The sequence below is a fragment of the Gymnoscopelus microlampas genome (genome assembly GCF_963454915.1).
Source record: "Gymnoscopelus microlampas genome assembly, chromosome: 1".
Classification (NCBI taxonomy): domain Eukaryota; kingdom Metazoa; phylum Chordata; class Actinopteri; order Myctophiformes; family Myctophidae; genus Gymnoscopelus; species Gymnoscopelus microlampas.
In genome coordinates, this window is record NC_139962.1 from 48,941,289 (window position 1) to 48,965,570 (window position 24,282).

Sequence of the window (24,282 nt, forward strand, 5' to 3'; positions counted from 1 at the left end):
TAGATCGGCTATTTTTGCTATTCTTCGGGCGAAGAAGGGGTTAATATTGTTTCTTTGTTCTGTTGTTGAAAAATTTGACAAAACAATAGAATGTCTTTATTTTCATTGTACAATGCAATTTAGTGGGACTCCTCTGTTGTGTTGTGGGTACCATTGAGGGGTCGCACAAAATGTTGTTGGACATTGTATAATGAAAATAAAGACATTCTATTCTGTTATCTTCTCTGTTTTTAACCCATTTAGACCTGAGGCTAAAAACGCCTTCTAAATCCTGAATATTTGAAGTTTTCTGAAAAACTTCAAATATTTATTCAAAAAATGTATGTTGCTATATACTGTACATAGCAACAGGAACCCCAAAAGGGGTCCCCATCCTGAAAGGTATAGTTACAAAAAGGGGTTCCCGCCCAAAATGGGTTAATATCTCAAAATGCATTGTGTGTAGCACTTTGAGATAAATGTTTCTAAATGAAATAATGACTGATATACAGTATATATTTGTTTTACCTCAGTGCCCGCTGGCTACAGTGAGATGTCCAACATTGCTATAGACAAGCCGGGTCGCAGGCTGTATAACATTCGAGGTCCGATGTTGAAGGAGGCAGTAGCAGTGCTGCTGCAGATAGATGCCGCGGACGGCAACAAGGTCATCACAATCCGCTCTCCGCTACAGGTAAGCTTTACATTTACTCCTGTGCAAACTCCTCAATAACAGAAATAACAGGCATCCTGTAGTAGCTAATGACATGCAGATTCTATCGATTACTTTTTCTATTAATCGAATTATCAAGAAAAAAATATTTATATTTTATTCAACATTTAAAGAAATAAAGCACAGGATTTCTTACTGGTTTCTTGCTTTCTTGTCCTTTTAATGATTAATCTATATTATAGATCCTCCTACACAAGCATGTAGACAGTCGATATATACTGTGTACAGTTTTTGATGTAAAGTAATACACAATAATAATTTTCCCTTTTCAAACATGCTGAAATTCAATATCTTGTTCTGACTTCCTTTGGTTTCAGATAAAGAACCATTTTTCTGTTCCATTTACCATCCTGAAGTATTGTTCCACAACCAGAGGACTGGTGAAGATTGGAGTGGCTGAACCAGAGAAGGAATTTCACGTCACCTTGGAAACCTACAGGTACCTGTACAGTACACAGATGGTTTTTGGGGCCTCTAGCTTGAAAAATGTATTTTTTTACACATTTTGTCACTCACTTTATTCAAGGAATTAAACTTGGAACAAATCACCACACACTTCTGTTGCTTATAATACTGAAGTACATTACAAATACATTTCATTGGTGAAACTACCGTGCATGCAGCTGGGTCATAGATGTAATGTCCTTTGCGGAAGGAATTTCATTAGCCAGTAGGGATGAATGGGCCAAAACCAAAGCAAATGATTACCAGCAAATATTGGTTAACCAACTATACGGCACCTCACGGCAGCTCTGGAATACTGCCTGACAAAGGAGAGCAGAAATCCACTCTATGTCATTCTTCGGCTAAGAGTCCAACGACTAGTCAACTAGCTATGTGGAGTCAGCTCTAATAAGAAAGTTCAGGGATCCAACTCTTAGAATCAAGGTGAATTTCTCTTTCAGCCTATCTATCCTGTGTTTCTCTTGTTCCAGATGCCAGCTCTTCGTGCAGCCGGCTGGTCATCTGGAAGGTCAGTACGGGCCCTCCTCCACCTGCATTGCCTGGAAAGAGCAGGTCCACTGCAGTTCAGAAGTGAAGTCTACGATTCAGTGCCCGCCGGTAGACAGCAGCTTCTTGGCTCTTATGATCAGCGCTGTAGCCATGCCTGACGACCTGTGCTACATTGCCAGTCAGGGCGAAGATGACTGGGATCCAGCCTACATCTTTCACCTTCACCCCACAGCCACCCTGCGCAACCTGCTGCCCTACACCTTCCGCTACCTCCTGGAGGTAGGACCTGACACTCTGAGTATAGCTGCCTTGGGAGTCTAGCACCAGAAAATGCAGGAAAATCGGGTTTCTGGCACAACATATTGCTTCATTCTTCTCAACTCAATAATGAGAATGTATTTGTATTTATGGGAAGCAACAGCTTCCTCTCACTGAGTAACCAACCCATGTTCAACATCTAACATTCACACGTTCACAATATTCATTTCATTGCGCACACACAGAAAGTCCCGCACCGACAAAGACTTGATCTCAGTGACTATAGTCACTAGACTCTAGAATAGTATATGTAATTAAATAAAAACGTTGATGTACATATTTGAATTGTGTAACCTAGGAAAGCTTTGATGAAACTAATTATTGAACTCATATCACAACAACTGCATTCCCATTGTTTGACTGTCTGATTGTCTTTGTCCTCCAGGGGTCAGCAGAGTTCCAGGAGCTCCAGGAGGGCAGCACGTCTGACGTCCTCAACGCCCGGGTCAGCGGCGAGATCATGGAGCTCACGCTCATCAAGTACCAAGGCCGCGACTGGCAAGGTCACATGCGCCTCAGCTGGGACATGCCCGAGTTCGCCGCCGTGTGCTTCACCTGCAGCTCGGACGCCAAGCTGACTGTGGACGTGAGCGTGCATGTGGTGCGCACCCACGGCTGCCTTGTGCTGTCCATCTTCAGCCCCTACTGGATCATCAACAAGACGTCTCGCGTGCTGCAGTACAAGGCAGAGGACATCGCGGTCAAACACCCGTCTGACTACAGGGACGTTGTCCTCTTCTCCTTCAAGAAGAAGAACTACTTCAGCAAGAATAAGGTAGCAGGCCTGATGTCCATTAATTCAAATGGATCAACATATACTTAAGAGGGCTCTAAGACGCACACTATTCACCTGTATTCACTTCTACTGTACACATGGTGGTAGAGCTTATATCATTAGAGAGAGTCTATTCTCTCTATTCTCCAATGCATAAGATGAAACTGAATTTTGCAGTGCAAGTCACATGAATTAAGGTCATTACACACCGGCGATAATGTGAATATACGCAAAATTCGGATGCGGTCCGAATAAATAAAAGACGCTTTTTCGCTCCGCGAAACGGATGTGGAAGCTTGCATTGACTTTATAAGGTTTTTTAAAAAAACGTATTATTCGCATGAAAAAAACACCCCCGGTGTGTAAGGACCTTAAGATTGGTACATTTGTTTGCTCACATGGTGTTTTCTGCCTTGTCTTCCAGTTGCAGCTGTGTGTGTCCACCAGCTCCTGGTCTGAAGGCTTCTCTCTGGATACAGTGGGCAGCTATGGATGTGTGAGGTGTCCTGCCAACAACATGGACTACCTGGTAACTAACTATGTTTACATACAGTACACACACAATACTACAGCAAGGTTATAGCATGAGGAAAGCATTTTGGGATTCAAAATAACATGATTACATGTCATGGAAATGGAACTAGCTCATCTACCACACGTTATGAGTCAAACTATATTCTCATCTAACAGGTGCTTAGGCCCTTTTACTATATACCTATTACTATATACTATAAATTCACTTCTCAACTGCAACTGCTTTTATTTGTATTGATTAATTAGAAATATTAGCCCCAGGGGCTGATTTATCCCAAGCCACACCATCCACTTAAGCTATTTTAAGAAATTACCTTTAGAATAGTAGTTGGTTATTTGTTGTTTTGTTATTAATTAAGACCATTAAGCCCGGGAAAGCATCTGTAATTTTAGATTTTAACCACTGTAACCATTATTTTATACTTTAGCTATTCAAAAATAGCAGATACACAAGCTCATAGCGTGGCACAGAGTGCCGCACTATGAGTTTGTATATCTGCTAGTTTTGAAAAATCAGGAAACTTTGTGCAAAGATTTGCACAAAATTAGTGTTCAAGATTTTTCAGAAATAGCAGATCTATAAGATCATTGCATGGCACTCGGTGCCGCGCTATGAGCGTGTATATCTGCTATTTTAGAATAGCCCAAAGTATAAAATAATGGTTATAGCTCAAATCTAAAATGACACAGATGCGTTCCCGGATTGAATGGGTTAATTGTCTGGTAGACCCGTACTCACTTTCAATATTAAGGCTAATATATAGTTTGTGAAAATAAAATGGTGTTGCTTTGCTGCCTGCTCTCTTGCTGTCAGTCCCAGAAACAATCTCTGTGTTGCAGGTTGGATTAAGCATCCAGATGAGCAGTTTCAACTTGACCAGAATTGTTACCATGAGTCCCTTTTACACTCTGGTCAACAAGTCCTCCTATGAGCTGGAGGTAGGGGAAGTCCAGAATGGAGGTTCCACCTGTGAGAAGTGGCATTACATCGCCTCTACTGAGGTAACAACTACAGTCTCAGTCGCTAGCAGTGAATCTTAAACATGTTTTTAATCTTGTTGATGATTGTTTTTGCGTCGACATTACTCCTCTTGACCACCAGAATGTGGTTAGTTCATGTTTTGCTGTGTTTCCCACCATGTTTCAGTGTCTGCCGCTGTGGCCAGAGAGCAGCACTGGGAAGCTGTGTGTCCGAGTGGTGGGCTCTGAATCGAGCTCCAAGGCCTTCTACTTTGACAAGCAGGACAACGGCACCTTACTGGGCATGGGCACGGTCAGTCAATATATCTTCTAGTGTACTACTACTACCACTACTACCACTACTTCCACTACCACCATCATCATCACCACCACTAATAATAATTACAAGACAAAGATTCTAGCAGCCCAGAGGACATGCTTACACTTACACCCTAACACAGGGGTCTTCAACGTTTTCAGGCCAAGGACCCCCTAGCTGAGAGAGAGATGAAGCAGGGACCCCCTCTATATTGTATAAAATTGTGTTTCAGATAAACATTTGCTGCTCTTTTTTCCCTCTACACACCTATAACTCCAAAAATAGCAGATCTACAAGCTCACAACGCCTCGCGCTGCGAGGTGTTGTGAGCTTGTAGATCTGCTGTTTTTGGCTAAAGTTCTCCTCAGAAAAGGGATACTAGGATTCAAGTGGTTAATGTAAAAAAAAAAAAGTATCACACAAAGATTTGGGGGACCCCCTGTAGTAACTCTGAGGACACCCTAGGGGTCCCGGACCCCCTGTTGAAGACCCCTGCCCTAACAGAACTATTGGCTGGGTGGTGCTAGACTAGAGGAAAGGCCATAGGGTCACCAAAATTCAATAGGGTTCATCCTGCAATCTACCGATTAGATTGAGATACAGTAACTTCTGTGCAAAATTAACATTTTGGCCAGATGGTGACATATGTACTAGTGAACAGTAACAATTTGTGTTGTTTGACCAGTTTTGTTCACCTTGTCCTGTCCTATACAGTACGGAGGCGTCATTGTTGACGTGAACATCGCAGAACATTCTACGATCATCAGCTTCATTGACTACTATGAGGGTGCCGCCCCAGCCCTTATTGTCAACCACACTCCCTGGGTGACCATCAATTACAAACAGAGGTCAGTAGGGTCACCATACCAAGGCTATGGCCAGATAATGGATAATACTTTGAATACTATTCAGTGATTGTGAAAAGCATTAACAATATGAACCATAGCGTCCCCATTCTGAGCATGTCATAATAGGTGAGCTTGTGGATTGGCTATTTTCGGCGAAGAGATTTGGTGTTGAGGAAAAAAGGAGGGGACCAAGTATAGACCCCTGGGGGACCCCAGTCAACCAAATATATAGGTTTTAAGGGATGTTGAAAGAGGAGAATCATCTGTTTCACAATCCACAGTATAACTTTCACCTGGATTCAGTCAATTTCATGGAAGAACCAGCATGATCAAAATGTTTTGTACACTCAATGTAACTTGGAGGTTTGATTCTCATTTAGTTCTAAATAAAGTCACTCTCGCTTTGTCTGTCTTCTGCTGTGTTTTTCTCCATTGGCTATCTGTCTGTCTGTCTGTCTGTCTGTCTGTCTGTCTGTCTATGCAACCATATAGTGGTTCTTCAGTCAGCCAGGAGCTGAAACCGGGTGAGGCCCAACGGTTTGCTTGGGACAACCCAGCAGGGGTCCGCAAGCTGAGCTGGAGTTGCATGGAGCACTCTGGAGAGCTGGGCCTGGTCAAGGTGGGCTGAAAACAGAAAACATGATTATACACAGGCCATTTCCGTTGAAGATATTTGGTTTACAGTGACAAAAGGAGAGAGCCTACTATAGACCCCTACGGTCTGCAAAGTATATACTGTAGGGTTTCAGTGGTTTTAACTGGCATGGATCTGTCTAAATGAACATACTGTTTTGCATAATATGAATGTATAAGTTGTAAACAGTACAACAGTGCAAATAAATACTAATATTTGTGGGTGCTCTCAACAATGCCAGACAATGAAGCAAACACAAAATGTACGTACATGTAACGTGTGTCCGCTTGTGACTGCAGTGACTGCTATAATTGCTAAAATCCACCATTGTCACTGTAACGGTTCCAAAGTTACTAATAATGGCGATTTTTACTCATATACTAATAGCATAATTACCCTGAGTAATACATGGCTTAGGTTAATAAACTGTAAATAGAAGGAAACAAATGATGAATAATGTGTCGTACCATTCCCTGTCCTCTGTTCCATGTAGGACGAGTGTGGTCAGTTTGCGTATGACGGCCTGTCCCAGATCCACTGGGTGTCTTTCCTGGACGGACGCCAGCGGGTGCTGCTGTTCACCGAGGACGTAGGCGTGGTGACCAAGGCTCGCCAGGCCGAGGAAATGGAACAGTTCCAACAGGAAGTGAACGTGTCACTGCACTCCCTCGGACTGTCGCTCATCAACAACACCAGTCGGCAGGAGATTGCATACATCGGCATCACCAGGTTAAAAACTAACTAACTAAAGGACATGGGGGTAAAGAAATAATATGTCTTTACTCCCACTTCAACCATCAGGGGATCGATCATACTGGAGATGAATATTCTGCGGTTCTTGAAAGATTAGTCAGAATGCTTAAAAATGCTGGCAGAAGCTACAGCCTGTTTAGTCAATACCCCTGGCAGTGAATGTGTTAATGTACCATAACAATATTCCACTTAACCACTTGAACCCTATTGTCACTATTTTGGGGCAAAGAGATATCGTGCAGACGGAAAACAAGAGTGGAAGTAAAGAGCCCTGGGGGACCCTGGCCAACTAAGTATATACGGTTTAAGTGGTTAATATAAAGTCTGCCTTTGGCCCAAAGGGGATGCAGGATGTGATCGATGTGTTCCATGTACCCTTCATACAGATTCAGTATAAGTACAACACATACAGACACACATACTGTAACTGTACATCATCATGCATGTAGTCAGACACGTTCTCTTCCATATGGTGTGTGCTTAGTTCGGGTGTAGTGTGGGAGATGAGGCCAAAGAACCGCTGGAAGCCTTTCAACCAGAAGAACATCCTCCAGCTGGAGAAAGCCTATCAAACCCACCTGTCAGAGCAGAGCCAGCCGGACTGGGTCAAGCTGCCAACAAGGGATGCTAACATAGAGGTCAGAGAAAACCCCACCACCAGTGACTGACGGACTAACTAGACTATAATGAATATATCCCTTTATACTAACCAGACTATACATATCACTCTACATATTAGATGCTAGTGTATAAATATCACTTAACAAATTATAATAATAATTAGACCTATTTGATCCCATGGGGGAATTTAAGTTTTGAGCTTCAATGCAAAAACAATAGAGGAGGACCACTGTAAAACAAAAACAAATAGTGTTAATACCTTCAAACAGCTATTTTACAACTTTTTGTTTTGGTAAATGAACAAACGATTGGCTCAAAGCCTTACAGACTACTCAGCAATGCGTTTCGAATATAGTGACTCTTCCTCAGGCAGCAATGACTCTCCACTTTTTTGTGGTAGTTTTCAGCTTCACCTAGATGATTGTTGCCCACAAAGGAGCGTAGGGGGTGTCTTGCTCAGGGACACCAACACATTGCCGGGGCTGGGAATCGAACTTGGGTACTTCCGCTTCACAGGTGGGCTCTCTGCCCATTCAGCTATGGCTGCCCCAAATCTCACCACTGATTACATAATTTGTGGAAAACACTACACTGTATATAAACTGAAGCCAAATTTATGCTCCTAATTTACTGCCCGACAAATTCGGCCTTGAGACCACCAGTTTACCACACTTAAAATAGAGAACAATATGTTTTGGTGACATTCAATTCCAAATGGCACAGCACGTATGTCAATTCAATGTGAATAGGCTGATGTGTTCTTGCGTGGCAGGTGAACTTTGGGAAGGCCCCCATGGTGATGAGGCAACCCCATTCTTGTCCTGTGAGGAGGAACTTCCTGTCCGGAATTCAGGTGGAATTCAAACAATCACCTCATCAGAGAAGCCTCCGAGCACAGCTGTACTGGCTACAGGTAACGCACGCCACGCACTCCACGCACGCACACACGTACACACACACACACACACACACACACACACACACACACACACACACACACACACACTCTACATATTATAGAAATTAATTCAAAGATGATATAGTACTGATTCGGCTTGCTTGCATACATAGACTCTCTCACTCTCATTCAAAAGACACACACACTACATATACTGCACACTTGGTTAATACGCCACCGTGCGAGGGATCTACAAGCTAAAAGATCTACAAGCTAACAACGCGTCACATACGCGGTGTTAGCTTGTAGATCTATTATTTTTGGCAAGCAAAGATTAGACTTTATATTCCTGTGATGTAACAACTTGGTATGTGTCTCCTCTAGGTTGATAACCAGCTCCCTGGTGCCATATTTCCCATTGTATTCCATCCTGTGCCTCCACCAATGTCTATTGCCATAGACTCAGGTATAAATAGACCCACCCAGGCGAGCTAGGCTTGCGGTACAACAATGACTTTTGCTGCTAGCAAGAGAGCTGGTATTATTGTTTTGTTTGTGGAGAGGAGGAGGAGTGATGTCAGGTAATGTAGGCGTAGTGTAATTGGAGGTACATTTTGATCTTTGTGCTTCAGGGAAGCAGCCTTCTGGAGGCACCATGGTTAAAATGGAATCGGATCACCTTTTTGCGTGGTCAGACAAATTCTAGAGTTTAGAATGTGTCACGTTCAGTCCCTCTGGGGCATTTTGCAGTTTGAAAAATCTGAGTCGATTATAGGAATTGTGTTCAAGTTGGCCCGTTGTTTCAGATCAGACTTTAACCACTTAAAACCTATACCTCTCTTCGAAGAATTGAATAAACAGCCGATATACAAGATCACGCAATGTGCTGTGAGCTTGGCAATCTGCATTTTTTTCTAGGGATGCCTTAAAGTGGTTAAGTGTGTGTTACTGTATTTGCTGCATTCAAATTAAATGCATCCTCTAGTCTACATAGCAGTTTCTCCCTTGGTGCTTGGCCCTCTGGCTGCCTGCCATTGCAAGCAATATTTTTGATTAATTCTTGTGCAGTGGAGATCAAATTAAACTCTTTGTATTGATTGGTTGACAGAGCCCAAGCCCTTCATCGATGTCTCCATCATCACCAGGTTCAATGAGCACAGCCAGGTCATGCAGTTCAAGTGAGCAAAACCTTTTTCTAAATAATCACATGTTCCAGCGTATTTTCCTGTGTTTTAATTTGAGGAAATGTATCGTCGTTAAATCACTAAGTTCTTGCTATAAAGAACTATGCAACACAGACCTATCGACAATGATGTTATGTCACAAGCAAAAAGTCAACATTTCCTATACTGTAGTACTTGCAGAATTTTCCAAATCAATGATCAGGTTATTACATTATAACAGTTGCCATTTATATCTGTTATACTCTTAATGGTATTATTGTGTGTGTGTGTGTGTGTGTGTGTGTGTGTGTGTGTGTGTGTGTGTGTGTGTGTGTGTGTGTGTGTGTGTGTGTGTGTGTGTGTGTGTGTGTGTGTGTGTGTGTGTGTGTGTGTGTGTGTGTGTGTGTGCGCGTGCGCGTGCGCACGTCCGTCCACACAGGTACTTCATGGCCCTGGTGCAGGAAATGGCTGTGAAGATTGACCAGGGATTTTTAGGAGCTGTCCTAGCTGTATTCACCCCAGCTGCTGATCCACAGGCACACAAACAGAAGGTGAAACCTCACATTTCACACACACTGTCTGACAAGTGGAGCATCATACTAATGATGATAACTCTTTGCCGCAAACACTGTACTTGATAAACAGAAATTAATTGAAGCCTAATCTCAAAATGCATTATGGAGATTACAATTCTGAGACCCTTTCATCCTATCTCATAAATGTGTGTGTGTGTGTGTGTGTGTGTGTGTGTGTGTGTGTGTGTGTGTGTGTGTGTGTGTGTGTGTGTGTGTGTGTGCGCACTTGCTGTAGCACTTGCCCAAAAAGGCTAAAATGGAACTTAGATTGCATGTTATGTAGACAGATGCCAGGTCATTTTTAGACTTGGCATCCTATAGTTTGTATAGTTTCAATGTACAGATTATTGATTTTTCTTGATTACTAGATTACTATTTCTATGCATCTGGATTAAGAGCATCTGCTAAATGCCGTGTGTGTGTTTGTGTGTGTGTGTGTGTGTGTGTGTGTGTGTGTGTGTGTGTGTGTGTGTGTGTGTGTGTGTGTGTGTGTGTGTGTGTGTGTGTGTGTGTGTGTGTGTGTGTGTGTGTGTGTGTGTGTGTGTGTGTGTGTGTGTGTGTGTGTGTGTGTGTGTCCGACAGACTAAGCTGATACAGAGAGATCTGGAGATGCTACAAGCAGAGTTGATGGAAGCATCGCTGACTGATGCTTCAGGACTCAGCTTCTTTGAACACTTCCACATATCACCTATTAAAGTAAATGTGCACGCGCGCACACACACACACACACACACACACACACACACACACACACACACACACACCTTCACACTCGTCTATTCATTCAGGAGGCAGAGCATCGTGCTCTTTTGTCATGCAAAATGGAAAACTCCCTCTGATGAATGAAGAAGACTAGAAAGGGACAGCTGTCTGATATTGTATGTTGGTTAATGAAGCGCTGTTTGTCTTCAGCATAAGAAGTCCATTTTCCCATAATGAAATTCAAGTTAATTGAACCTCAGCAAGATTATACAGTATATCTGCTAGATCTCTTGTCAGACGTTATACTGTCAGCAATTATCTTCTTGCAGGTTAAAATAAAGGTAAAGTTCAAAAAGATGAATATCCTTCTTGTCTTTTTCCAGCTCCACCTGAGCCTGTCTCTGGGTTCGGGGGGCGGAGACGACTCCAGCCAGGAGGAGATGGTGGCCATCGAGTCACTCAACCTGCTGCTGAAGAGCATTGGAGCTACGCTGACCGACGTGGACGACCTCATCTTCAAGTAAGACATCTGCATTCACACATGAATACAGTCGCTACTGTATACAGTATAATAGTGACGAGTTTCAGAAATACGTTTTACTTAAAAAACTAACAAGATAATTAAGCAGTTCGACGTTCTTCTCCATCAAGATAGTCTTAGAAAAATGTACAATATTGGCCCAAATGGGAAGGCATGGCATACAGTGTTCAATCAACATAGTACATTAAAAGTAGATGAAATATACAGAAATGTTCCAATTGCTTAAAAGAAACATTTTCAAAACATTAATATTAACATCCTCTCCTCTCTCTCCATTTTCAGATTAGCATGCTTTCAGGTGGAATACCAATTCTACAAGAGAGACAAGCTCATGTGGGCTGTGATCCGACATTACTCTGAGCAGGTACTGACCTGATCCTGATGATGATGACAATGGACATTATTAGGGCAAGAACTCAGAGTGTAACATAAACAAATGGTTCCATGTGTGCATGTTACATTAACACATTGTCCGCCAGAGGTTAATCTCATAATGTACTCACCAGTGCCAACGTTTTATTGTTGTTGTTTTTTTTTTCACGTCGCCATAGACCTTGTTAAAATCCTTAGATTTAGCTGTGCACTGTTTGTAAAAATCGCGCAGATCTGCCTCGTTCGACCAGTGAAAACTACGTGTCAAACGGTGCCTCCATGTTGTAGTTAGAACGGTGATCACCGAGGACAAAAAAACTACAGGGAGAAAATGGAGTTTCAGTTTCGTCATTAGAACATGGGCCGACGGGATCGGCAAAACCGGATCCCGAATAATTCTGTTTCCGGTGGTGTTACAATGAAATGTGCCGTATCGAAAATTGAAAAAGTTTTTTTTTTTTTTTTTTTTTAAGGAAAAAGCACCACAGCCTGTAGGCTACGGGATCGGTGCTTTACGGTTGGATTTATCGGCCCGTAGGCTACGGGCCCGGCGGTCAGAGTGTTAACACTGAAGACTTTACAATGAAGATTGTATCAAAAAGCTTGTATCAAATGGGGGTTTGTGACCTAATGCATTTAAAACTGGGGCTCCTTGGAATGTAAAAGTTTCAGAATCACTGTCACTGAGCTACTATATGCTATTATGCCCTACCCACCTTCCTGTAGTTCCTGAAGCAGATGTATGTGCTGGTACTGGGCCTTGATGTGCTGGGAAATCCATTTGGACTGATCCGAGGCCTGTCAGAGGGAGTAGAGGCCTTCTTCTACGAGCCTTTCCAGGTAGAACATGTACACACACACACACACACACACACACACACACACACACACACACACACACACACACACACACACACACACACAGACTTGAACCACTCAGCAGAGATTCAGAATGACTTGCAATGAGTGAGCAGGACTTTCATTTGGCACTTGGTTGTTGTGCAACTCAGATGGTCAAGTTGTTCATTCAGCTCTGATCCTGAAGCTTGTTATTTGTGTGTGTTTCCCAGGGTGCTGTGCAGGGACCAGAGGAGTTTGCGGAGGGTTTTGCGATCGGAGTGCGCAGTCTACTTGGTCACACAGTTGGTAAAGCCTAATTTATGCTCTGTCCCATGACTTTGTTTTCAAAGCTAACGATGTGACGAGTTGCACACATAAGATGTTCAGTAAAAGAGTGAAACAAGAAAGAAATATTTTCATTTACAAAGGAAAAGAACCATTGTTGACATAATATATATAAATTGGCCATTTAACAATGCTCTTATCTGTACACAACTGATGCAATATTATTTTGCGTCCCCTAGGTGGTGCTGCAGGCGTGGTGTCCAGGATCACAGGGTCAGTGGGGAAAGGCCTGGCAGCCATCACTATGGATAAGGAGTACCAGCAGAAACGACGTGAGGAGATGAACCGGCCACCCAAGGACTTAGGAGAGAGCCTGGCCAAGGGAGGGAAGGGCTTACTCAAGGTAAAAGAAGCTCAAGTCATTGTTTGTGACTGCTGGTTATTCTTCTTGCTAGTTTGTTTTCTTAACCTCCCTTGGGTCTTTCTGTGACTTCTTCATACACCCAATATGTAGTGGACATTCACACACAGGGCAGTTAACAAGTTTAAACAGTTCTAATTAACGGCGATCTCGCCCATTATTTATTATAATTTGTTCTCCCTACTGTAGGTAGTGTTTACCTTTAAGCCGTTATACACACCTCCGCAAGGTTTGAAGTAGTTCTTTATGCGACAGAATTATGTTGTTTTTTATGTATTGCTTTTAGGTCAATTTATCCTAACCCTGACAATTCCTACCAGCAAACAATAATTACGGTATTTTAGCATTGTTTACCTGGTAGCAATTCCTAGTGGTTGTTACCTATCTACGAGGTCACAATGCATTGTGATGACCAAGTATAAATCAAGCCTTTAGAGTTTCCACGTCACTCTGACAGTCACCTTGTCTCTCCCCAGGGTTTCGTTGGAGGGGTGACAGGTATCGTCACCAAACCTATGGAGGGTATGTTTCACCCACACACACACACACACACACACACACACACACACACACACACTCCCTCATCTTATCTGGTTAATGCTTTTTGAGCGTTAAAGACAGTGTTGGCTACCTCAGATGTGAAATGGACCCATTCTTAAGTAAACTAGATACAGTATGTCATACATTTTACATCAGGTATAGTTAGAAATTATGCAAGTAAAGATTTTAACTTTATTTGACTTTAGGTACAGCTGTGATAGGGTGCCCACTATTTTGAGCACCATTGCATTTGTGAGATATTGTAATTCTACTTAATATTTTCTTAGCTTGTACATGAATTAAGGCTGCTGACTAGTATTTCAAATCTATGAAACAAATTGTTAGAGTAATGTCTAATCCAGTGGTTCTCAAAGTGGGGCCCAGGGACCCTCAGGGTTCTTTGAGGGGATTCTAAATGGACCTTTACAAGTCTGTAACTCTGACAGTATACAAATGGAACCAAATGGACCTGTTAGGGTCCATTTGTATACTGTCAGAGTTAAGGGGGGTCCTTGAGGTTTTTAAGTCTGAGAACCACTGGTCTAATCACCCAATGTGTTTTGCTCCAGGTGCGAAGAAGGAGGGTGCCGCAGGCTTCTTCAAAGGCATAGGGAAGGGTTTGGTGGGTGTAGTAGCCCGGCCGACAGGGGGTATCGTCGACATGGCCTCAAGCACCTTCCAGGGCATTCAGAGGTAGGAGGCTGGATATTCAATTTGTAGTGCTTTTGACAGGCTTTCTTTATTTCGGTACATATGTATGTCATTTTGATTTTGGCACTGTGGTTATATAGAAATACTTGGCACAGTGTTTTGTGTGAATCTATTGTTTACCTCAGTAAATGTATTATTTTTTTACTGTATATCGTTGCTGTCGGGCGGAAACCTCACAAATGTTTGTTTTTTCGTAAATGAATATATATGTCATCATACAAAAGTGTCACAGAAAAGTATGAAAATAGCAGATCTACAAGCTCACAATGGGTCACGATGCGAGTGTGACGTGTTGTGAGCTTGTAGATCAGCTATTTTCACTATTTAACTTTTTTTTATAATAATAAAAAGGTGGTTTTGGACAAGGTTTTCACCTGACAGTGACAACATACTGTATACTGTTTAACATTATGCTTAATGTGTTGTGTGTTTAATGTGTCTCTGTGTGCTGGCCATAACCATTTTCTATCTCTTTGTGTTTTTACTCTTGTGCGCTGAGTTGACTAATGTTTCCATTTTGTTTTCATACTTTTTGTCTTATAAGTTAATACCTGGGATTGTTGATTTGTTTGTTTAGTTGTGAGTATTTGAGCACATTAAAACAGCACTCCTCAGTCATTAGGTGTAAGTAGTTTAATGAGCAACAAGGTCGACTTCCCCCAGTAATTTAAATTGAAACATATTTCAACATACTAATAGGGTTTATTCTAGCATTCTATACAGTGATGGTGGTATTTGAGTGATAATGTATTCATTTCAGATCATTACTGTTGCTTATCTTTACCTAACAATAATTCTACTCCTTTTATATCTTTATTTTGTATCTTTATTCTTTGACTGGCTACAGCTGAATGCAACTGAACTGAATGTATACTCATGTATTACATTTTTGTCTTAAGAAAATTAACCCAGCAAAAGGGGACACGTCTACTGTGTACAGTAGCCTCTTTGGTGCTTGGGCCCCCTAAAAGTTGTATTCATTCTATTCTCATTTTAGGCCTGAAGGCAATGACAACTAGAAAAGGTGAGAAGGTGTCTAGATTTTGATATGCACTCTGCATACAGCATCTCTCACTTGAGGGATTAAATTGGTAAAACTGAGGAGAGCTGCTTTGAATTAAACTTCGGAAGCTGTCTGATCATGGTTTTGCTAGTGTCTGCTAGGCTATGCTGGCATGTGTTTTCCTTGCAGGTAGCCCAGAAACAGGTAAGTCTATGTGCATTGTGTTGAGAGTGAAACCATCCATTGTTCCCTCCTTACTTACCATACTGTATGATGCACATGTATAACTGGGACTGGGAAAAACAAGATTGTATTAATTCTCCAAACTCACCCATCCATCATTTTAACTATGCTACTTACTTTACTACATGTACCTTGTCTCCCTGTACGCCCTTGTCCCTTGCTGCAGCATTGTGAGATTAAACTGGCCTACACCCTAAGGAAAGAACAGAGCTTCTGTCTACTGTACAATTAATTGGATAAGCCCTGCATATTCTTTAAAAAAAAAAAGGGATATAGCATTTTCAACTCACCAATATGTTTGCTTTTGATTGGTTTACATTTATAGATTTCCAATATATGTTAATAATAATGGCATATATTGACAAGACATGTTATATTATCATACTATGATATTGAATCTACATAATGTGTATTGTCCTAAATTATATTCGGAAATGTTTTGAAAGTGCACATTCTTTTTTTAGTGCAGCTGTTATGAGAAGATTATATTTAATTCCAAATACATTTTAATTAGCAACACTACAGCCATGTTAAAAGCTAATCGTTAATCAGAAAAAACCCAAATCTAACAAAGCTCCCCTCGCCATGCATCTGTTCTCTCCTCTGGGACTGGCTGACTGACTGAAAGAGCGCACGGCACTGCCATGAACACAAGACGTTTGGCGTGCTTCTACTGTCAACCACGACCATTTGACCAAGCTGAAAAGTTTCAGCTGAGCACAAAACAATTTTGTCCACTTGCTCACACACTCACCAATTCAACCGAAAGATCACCTGCCACTTTAACCGTTTTACCATCGTAGCAGGTTTTTAGAGTGGAATAGGACTCTGTAGAGGTTGTCAAAAACACTGCTACAGCAGACAGACCAACTACAACAGAAATGTACTATCGTCCAGTCAGTCAAAGGTTCAATACATTTCATACATTGCAATGCAGTACAATTTGCTTTACAGTACAATAAAAAAGGAACAAGGTAGCATTTGAATAAAGACTCAAATTGATTAAGAAGAAATTAAGTATAAATATGTATGCTGCGACCTGCTCTCAGTTAAGGTTGCATGTGTGAGTTGGAATGTACGTACAGACCATACAACATAACATTTTAAATTAATGTTAGATAGAAATCAATTGTTGGTAACAGTCTGCAAAGTCTGCTACTGTATGTCTTTAAATACATTTAGATCCATTTAAAAATGTTACGTGTTGCGTGCCCTCTCAGCAAATCACGACATCAGTGGTTTGGTTTTGTATTATAGCAGCACTTGAAAATTTGGGACCAGCGAACAAGCCATATAGAGTGGACAATCCTCTACTATAGAGTAGAGTACAAGCTGCTTATGTCTACCCTGGCAACACCATTACATTAATAATACAATTACTAATTACTTAATTACTGTCAGGTCCGCAAAGGCTTAAAATGCAGCTACGCAGATTAGGTACTGTAACTTACATACCACTCCACCATTCTCTTGCTTTCCATCCCCACATCTCACCTCACCAATCCACTGCCCCCAAACCAACTGCCAAACTGCCCCTTGGTGAGTTTTTGAAAAGCATTAGCTCCACTGACCTCCAAACGCACTGAAGAGCCATGTTTCATACACAGTAACACTCATTCATACATTAATGCACTGAAAATACCCAGTCCATTCTGCGTAACCTGACAAACTTACTGTTTCATGCTTTCACTGTAGAGGTAATATAAGGTGAGATATTGCAACTCAGCACATTGTAATGCAACTCAAAACCCCTCCCTCCCTGTTTTGGATTTGGTAATGGCAGAAACTTTTGTTTCATTATTTTTGGGCTGGCATTGTTCTGTTCAGAATGGGGAATTCAGCTGCCATGCACTGGATGCTAGAGCACCATCACTTAACAGCAAGCATCATTTTGCATAAGAAGTCTGTGTAGTGGCTGTTTAACTTGTGAGTCCAGGTCTAAATTGTGGCTTGTGTGTTCAGTTGCTTTTTAAAGTTGCTCCCAAAAGTACTTGATACGTGATCCCTTTGAATTCACAACATGTGAATTCTTATGGTCTATGGTCTGTCTTGGAGCATAGGGATATCATTGCTGCTGCAGGAAGAAAAAACAAATGCAAGTGCAAATAGTTTGTCATTGTGTTTCATGGCCTCTGGGGCCTTGAAAACTGTTAATAAACCTATTATGTAATTAAGAACAGCAGATGGCCATAAGTAAGTGTGGATTAATTCAAAATTATCATTAAATACACAGGCTTCAATGAGCATCATGTTCTTTATTCCTGAAAATGTAAATCTTACATTTTGTTGTCTGTTGTTTTTTGTCAGACATCAGTGATTATGCTGAGACTCAGCAGCTTTCCCCGTGTCACTGATTGACGTGTATCTGTTTTCAGTAAGCTAACTCTGCTCTTTTGTGTGTGTGCGTGTGTGCGTGTGCGTGTGTGTGTGTGTGTGTGTGTGTGTGTGTGTGTGTGTGTGTTCATGTGCTGTGGTGGTCAGGGCTGCTGAGTCGACGGAGGAGGTGACTAGACTGAGACCTGTGCGACTCATCAGAGAGGATGGCATCATCAGACCTTACAACCACACAGAGTCCCAAGGTTACGACCTCTTTCAGGTGGGACAATCTCCCTTTTTTTCTACTTAGTTCCTCCTATGGTACCACAACATACAGCAGAACCATTTTATACTGTATAAACCCCAGTTACATCTGCCATACATACTATACTGTGTAAGCCCCATTAAGACAGTACTTAACAACTTACGCTGTATACTCAGTAAACTAATACCCGCAATTAGTTGACTGAGGTTGGCTCTGTGCTTGGTACGCTCTTTTTTCCCTCTACACCAGATCTCTTCGCCGAAAATAGGCTCACGTTGCGCGTTGTGAGCTTGTAGATTAGCTATTTTCAGCCAGTGTTCCCCCCAGAACAGGGATTGTAGGGTTCAAGTTGTTTAATGAAGTCTAAAGTTGTTAGCAAACCTTTCTTCTTTCATTCTGTTATTTATTTTTGGTCAGATTTATTTATTTTTGCATCTATTGCAACATTCAATGTTCCTTTTATCTTGAAGTTGAAGGCTGGATTCCGTTTATTTCTTAAATGATCAGCAAACCTGTTTCGGCTTTGTGCAGACACCTTGTTTTCAGCTTCTAATTGCTGTTTTCTTCTCTATCTTTCCTTCTCTTTTTATGCAGCCTGATGACGAGATTGATTGATCCATTGATCCATTGATTGATTGATTGATTGATTGATTGATTGATTGATTGATTGTCAAACTCCTGAATGAAAGTGATATCTAATCTAATCTTTATAAATATAGACGCCTGTGTGTAAAATCCGGCATACTTTTCTTTTTAATGTACTTGTCAATTCTGTTTCTTTTCCTTAAGCCTCGTTTTGCATGGCAAAGCAAATAACTTCCTATACAATAATTAATAAGTTGTATTACTTTTTGCCAGATTAAGCTTCTTTTCTTCTTTTTATTGAAAACTAGCATGACAACCATTTATAATCTATCGACAGACATTGTAATAATGTATGTGGTACCCCTGTAGAAGTTAGCACTATTTTTGTAAAAGCTTTGTAGCATTAGCTTTTAAGCAGTTAATGTCATACCTGTATATATCGGTAACCACTGTTCCTGTAAGTATATATTCCATTCATGGTACCAGGTTTTTCAAATTGATGTAACAATTATGCAAAAGTGTCACTTACCACAGCATGACTGACAATACTTTGAAATGTATATTTTCAAGCACTTATAGTATATATCTCTACCCAGGAAATGCTATTGTATTTGTGAAATAATGTACTGTACCGAACGGAAGACCAAATATCCCCCGGGGGATGGATTTAATCTCAACTATTGATTGCCTTAAAGATCATTAATGTATAGTATGTATGTATCTAATGGCCCTAATAGCATTTCAATGTCCTTCAACACGTGATGTTTGTATTGTGTGTTGACAACCATTGTTTAATAAAAAATACACGACTTATTCAACATTTTCTTATTCCAATTTTTTTCTCATGTCAGTTGTAAAAAATCCTCAATCAACATACAGTACATAGATATGTGTTGCATGGAAATCACCTCAAGCATCTGTTATATTCTTAAAATGTATATACACACACATACTGTACGTCAACATGTGTTGATGAGAGAGGCTGATGTGTCTTTGTTTTAGAGGTCAGCGATCAGGCAGCTGGAGGGGGAGGTGTTCAGGGACCACTGTGTATATCCTGGACACAAGAAGACCAACATCATTGTCACTAACAGGTACTGTATGCTACCTGGGCCATATACTGTATTTTATCACTTAAAGGTAGGGTAAGTGATATTTTTTGGTTAAAACAAAAAGTATTTTGTTAAAAGGTTAAAGCACTATATTCTGATAGTAATCATTGCTATAGAGTGTTTGTTCAGTAACAGGAGTCTCCCCGTCTCTCCAGCTCTTTAATAAACAGAAAATACATTTTCCGGTAGGTGTCAAAATCTCAGCCAATCAGGAGAAAGTACCCATTTTTAAGCTTCATTTTTATAGTGTTCCAGTTCCAATTTTGCCTGCTCATTTCTTAGTGTCATCACTTCCAATTTCACTTGTTTAATCTATATCCTGATTGAGGTCTCTATCCTGATTGGATAAAATTGGAAATGAAACTGAAACGAAAATGCATTTTCTGTTTTATAAAGAGCTGGAGAGACAAGGAGACTCATTTTACTGAACAAACACTCTATAGCAATGAGTACTATCAGAATATAGAGCTATTTAACACTTATTTTAACCAAAGATCAAAATCACTTACCCTACCTTTAACTCATTCCCTGCCTAGAACGACTAAAACGACTTTGTCCATAAGCCATGCCTGCCAAGAACGACTAAAACGACAATATATATATATATATATATATATTTTTTTTTTGTTGTTTTTTTTTTTACCCAAATACCAAGGAGATATAATTTTTCGAAGATATAGACTCCCATCCACTTCCTTGTTAACTTAAAACTTAAAAATTCTGTATCTCGGCTCCTGAGTACTTTTTTATTTTCAATGAAAAATCTTGGCGGTGTTCAAACGGGCCAGAAATAATTCTGGCAGTGAATGAGTTAAAGAGGCTCTCGAGGAAAGACCATGGGGTAAAACTGCCTATTAGATTATGAGATATCCTATAAGAAAAGTTGACATTTCTACACCTGGTCACAGGGTTGATGTTTTTATTGTATATGAACATACATTTCTACATCTGTCAAAACTCAAAAGGATGTTCAAATGTGTGTTTAAGGTCATAGGGTCACTCATGGGTTCAGGGAGCGTGAATTAACTCATGAACTGCATTTAGCATGTACTTTTTGCTATTAGATTTTGAGATATCTTGTGTACAAGTGAACATTTGGGGCTTATGGCCCAATGTTGGCACTAAAAGGAAAACCAATGGGGTCACCAAATCCTCTACTGAAGATGAAGCTACACATCCAGTAGTTTTCAAGCTACTGTATGTTAGTTGTTATATTGTCATTTCACACTTGAGTCATGCCGTTGTACTGAATATTAGCATGGTTGTGATGATTTAGGCATTCTGCCTGTAGTCTCTATACCCCACAGCCCTAAAACCAAATCACACTCACAGCCTTGAGTGTGATATTTCTTAATTAATTGGTTTTGTTTATTATTAAGTATATATATTGTTGAATACTTACGTTTGCTATTGAAAGTTGCTTAATTGTACAGTATATGTAGATTTAACTTTCGTTAAAGCTAAATGCCAATTGTTATTTTATGCAGTCTTTTCTTATTCCATATACTGTATGAATAATTTATACATTTAAACTCTATACTGTATGTTTGTAATTTGTATTTGTGTAGCCTACAAAATGTTGAAACCACACACATCACCACATATTGGTGCAACATGAGCATTTTTCTGCTTGTTTGTAGTATCTGTTGTTTTACTACCGCTGGTGCTATAATAAGTTAATTCTTCGTCTACAGGAGGGTGATGTGCGTGAAGGAGATTGACTTTGTCAATCATTTCAACAAAGAATGGGAGTTTTTGTTTGAGAACTTCAACAGGCCTCCGACTGTGGTGGGAACAGAGCTGAAGATTTACTGCAAGGTGACAGAACTCATACATAAATAGGAAGATGGGACTCGTAATGTTGGGTTTAGAGCATTTAATTAACCACTAGCGTCTCCTATTCTGGAGATGCCATAATAGGCGAAATTAGCAGATCTAGAAGCTCACTTGTGAGCTTGTAGATCTGCTATTTTCAGTAAAAGAGGATTGGTGTGTAGGGTGAAAAAAGTAGGTGACAAAGTATAGACCCCGGGGGGACTGAAGAATATAGGGTTCAAGTATGCGAGTCCTATATTCCTACTGTACTTCTGTTCGTTATGTCTCATACTGTACAATTAACGGTCTGGGTGTTGTGTTGTTTAGGAACACAATGTACTAAAGATCCAGAAGAGAGATGGCCAGGAACCTGTGAGAACTATTAACCTGAGGGACCAAACCATAGCCCAGGTACGGTACAGTACAGTACAGTACAGTACAGTACAGTTACATGTCGTTGCTGTCGGGTAGAAACCTCCATATTCAAAGTTTTTGTTTTTTCTCAAATTAACTCCCTACTTGATCACACTACAGCGTTGTACAAACGCATCAAAAGCAGCAGATCTGCAAGTGTGTGTGGCGGGAAGCGATGCGTTTTGAGCTTGTAGATCTGCTACTTTTGAATTTGAATCCTTAAAAGTAACCGCTTGGAAGATATGAGGTTTCCACCCGACAGAGACGATGTGTACAAGTATACAGTCCAAATACTGGACAAATACTCAGATACCTGTAGAGTGCCTCTGTACATGATATTGTGGATGTAATGTATATGATGCATACGTGTGCATGCGTGTCATTGCATGCAAACCTGAGTGCTGTTTCTATACCACATAACATGTCAATATACACTATAACACTTAATGCCTCGCCTGTTGCCATAGCCATAATTAATACTGTATTCTGTATGCGTGCGTGTGCGTGCGTGCGTGCTCTGCTGACTCGCTCTGCTGACTCGCTTTTGATTTCCTCTCCAGAACCTCCAGGAGGCCATAGAGCGGGCACGTTTGGCCCAGCAGCAGCACAGGATGGTCAGACAGAAATCTCAGCGCTTCCTCAAACTGACCAACAAGCCATGATACTGCACATCATCAGTGGTTCTCAACCTGTGGGCCGGGGGCCCACTGGTGGGCCGTGAGGATATTGCAAGTGGGCCCAATTGGCAAAACACAGATTTTAATGATAACATGAAATTAATATTGAAAAAGAAATATTCGTGTGTTTAAAAAAATGCCATGGTATTTTTTTCTTTAAAACCTTTGAAAAGCGGCGCCTGATCCAGAAAAGGTTGAGAACCACTGCTATATGCATGACTGCCCTCTTGCTGCCATGACAGACAGTTCAGGGTTGCTGATGGACTTCCCACTCTGGAAACAGTATTGCACTAGCCCTACATACTTCTTGTCTAAGTAAGACACAATGTTTGAACATAAGACACAATACAGCTGACTTGACTATATATATATATGCTGATGTAATAGAAATATATGAACAAAATCATCCAGAAAGATTCAAAATATTTACAAAATGACTTCAACTGCTTGCATCAACAGAAAGCTGCCATCTGCTGTTTATGCCCATTGATGTCTATTCATGTTCATTGAAGTTATTTTTTATTAAATTGATTTTCATCAGATATATATATTTATGTTTAGATAAAATATCTTTGTGATTCTGACAGGAAATTAGGACCTGTCAGCATATCTTTGTCTATAATTCTGACATTTCTCAGTATAATGCTTTGAGTCGGAGCATTGCTGTCTTTGAGTTTAGAGGTACAGCTACAGTACATGTTTGTCAAATGAATGACCTTTCTTATGTTATGTAACATGAAGTATTTTCTATAAAACTATAATTTCAACACGCTATTCTTTTGAATTATTGTCATTTTTTCTCACCTGGCTCATATACTCTAAGACTATTATAGCCAGGCCTGAGTCAGGCCAGTGACCTGTTGAATGTGTGTATTTCATAATGACAGATCCCTTTGCATATTGAAATTTAACCTTTGAATCAAAATCAAACTAAACATAGCCAAATGTTACGTTGTTTTGTTCCACGTGAATCATTTCTACAGTTCAGAAACATCTTTAATATGTTTGTTTGGTATAAGTAGTTTAAATACCGTAAAACTTCTTATTGAATACTAAGATTAGAATACATTATTATACTGTAATCATGAACGCTATATTTCTATTGTAGCATACTTTAAAATGCTGAAACTAAATCACTGAACATTGGTGCAACCGTTGACTAATTCAAACACAGTACTACAGTGTGATAAATAGGGGTACAGTAGCTTTCTGGGGGCAGGAACATGAATTTAATCTAGAGTAGGCGTTCAACTCTTGTCATATTGTATATGTGGTCATTGTGATGACCCTTTCTGCCCTGTCTGCCTGTTGCTTATCTCCACCGGCAAATGTTTTAGCCCCTTCCTTTGTGAAGATCAGATCCATACCAATGGCTG

General features: G+C 40.6%; 1 protein-coding gene across 3 annotated transcripts in view; it reads left to right on the plus strand.

The window, feature by feature from the left end:
- The window catches only part of vps13c (vacuolar protein sorting 13 homolog C), a 94,442-nt gene extending 70,762 nt beyond the window's left edge, over nucleotides 1-23,680 (plus strand). For 2 of the 3 annotated variants that reach the window (XM_084042340.1, XM_084042342.1), the window contains 28 exons: nucleotides 513-673; nucleotides 1,030-1,151; nucleotides 1,648-1,945; nucleotides 2,370-2,759; nucleotides 3,184-3,288; nucleotides 4,134-4,295; nucleotides 4,441-4,566; nucleotides 5,287-5,420; nucleotides 5,913-6,039; nucleotides 6,548-6,783; nucleotides 7,292-7,445; nucleotides 8,201-8,341; nucleotides 8,711-8,792; nucleotides 9,435-9,504; nucleotides 9,929-10,040; nucleotides 10,647-10,760; nucleotides 11,150-11,286; nucleotides 11,590-11,671; nucleotides 12,406-12,519; nucleotides 12,750-12,825; nucleotides 13,044-13,207; nucleotides 13,702-13,747; nucleotides 14,335-14,458; nucleotides 18,204-18,318; nucleotides 19,891-19,982; nucleotides 21,695-21,818; nucleotides 22,143-22,226; nucleotides 22,790-23,680. In XM_084042340.1, the coding sequence (XP_083898466.1) occupies nucleotides 513-673; nucleotides 1,030-1,151; nucleotides 1,648-1,945; nucleotides 2,370-2,759; nucleotides 3,184-3,288; nucleotides 4,134-4,295; nucleotides 4,441-4,566; nucleotides 5,287-5,420; nucleotides 5,913-6,039; nucleotides 6,548-6,783; nucleotides 7,292-7,445; nucleotides 8,201-8,341; nucleotides 8,711-8,792; nucleotides 9,435-9,504; nucleotides 9,929-10,040; nucleotides 10,647-10,760; nucleotides 11,150-11,286; nucleotides 11,590-11,671; nucleotides 12,406-12,519; nucleotides 12,750-12,825; nucleotides 13,044-13,207; nucleotides 13,702-13,747; nucleotides 14,335-14,458; nucleotides 18,204-18,318; nucleotides 19,891-19,982; nucleotides 21,695-21,818; nucleotides 22,143-22,226; nucleotides 22,790-22,891 (3,794 nt within the window). In that variant the 3' untranslated portion in view covers nucleotides 22,892-23,680. The remainder of the gene's footprint in view (nucleotides 1-512; nucleotides 674-1,029; nucleotides 1,152-1,647; nucleotides 1,946-2,369; nucleotides 2,760-3,183; nucleotides 3,289-4,133; nucleotides 4,296-4,440; nucleotides 4,567-5,286; nucleotides 5,421-5,912; nucleotides 6,040-6,547; nucleotides 6,784-7,291; nucleotides 7,446-8,200; nucleotides 8,342-8,710; nucleotides 8,793-9,434; nucleotides 9,505-9,928; nucleotides 10,041-10,646; nucleotides 10,761-11,149; nucleotides 11,287-11,589; nucleotides 11,672-12,405; nucleotides 12,520-12,749; nucleotides 12,826-13,043; nucleotides 13,208-13,701; nucleotides 13,748-14,334; nucleotides 14,459-18,203; nucleotides 18,319-19,890; nucleotides 19,983-21,694; nucleotides 21,819-22,142; nucleotides 22,227-22,789) is intronic. The other variant, XM_084042341.1, reaches the window with a different exon arrangement.
- Nucleotides 23,681-24,282: the final 602 nt, after the last annotated feature.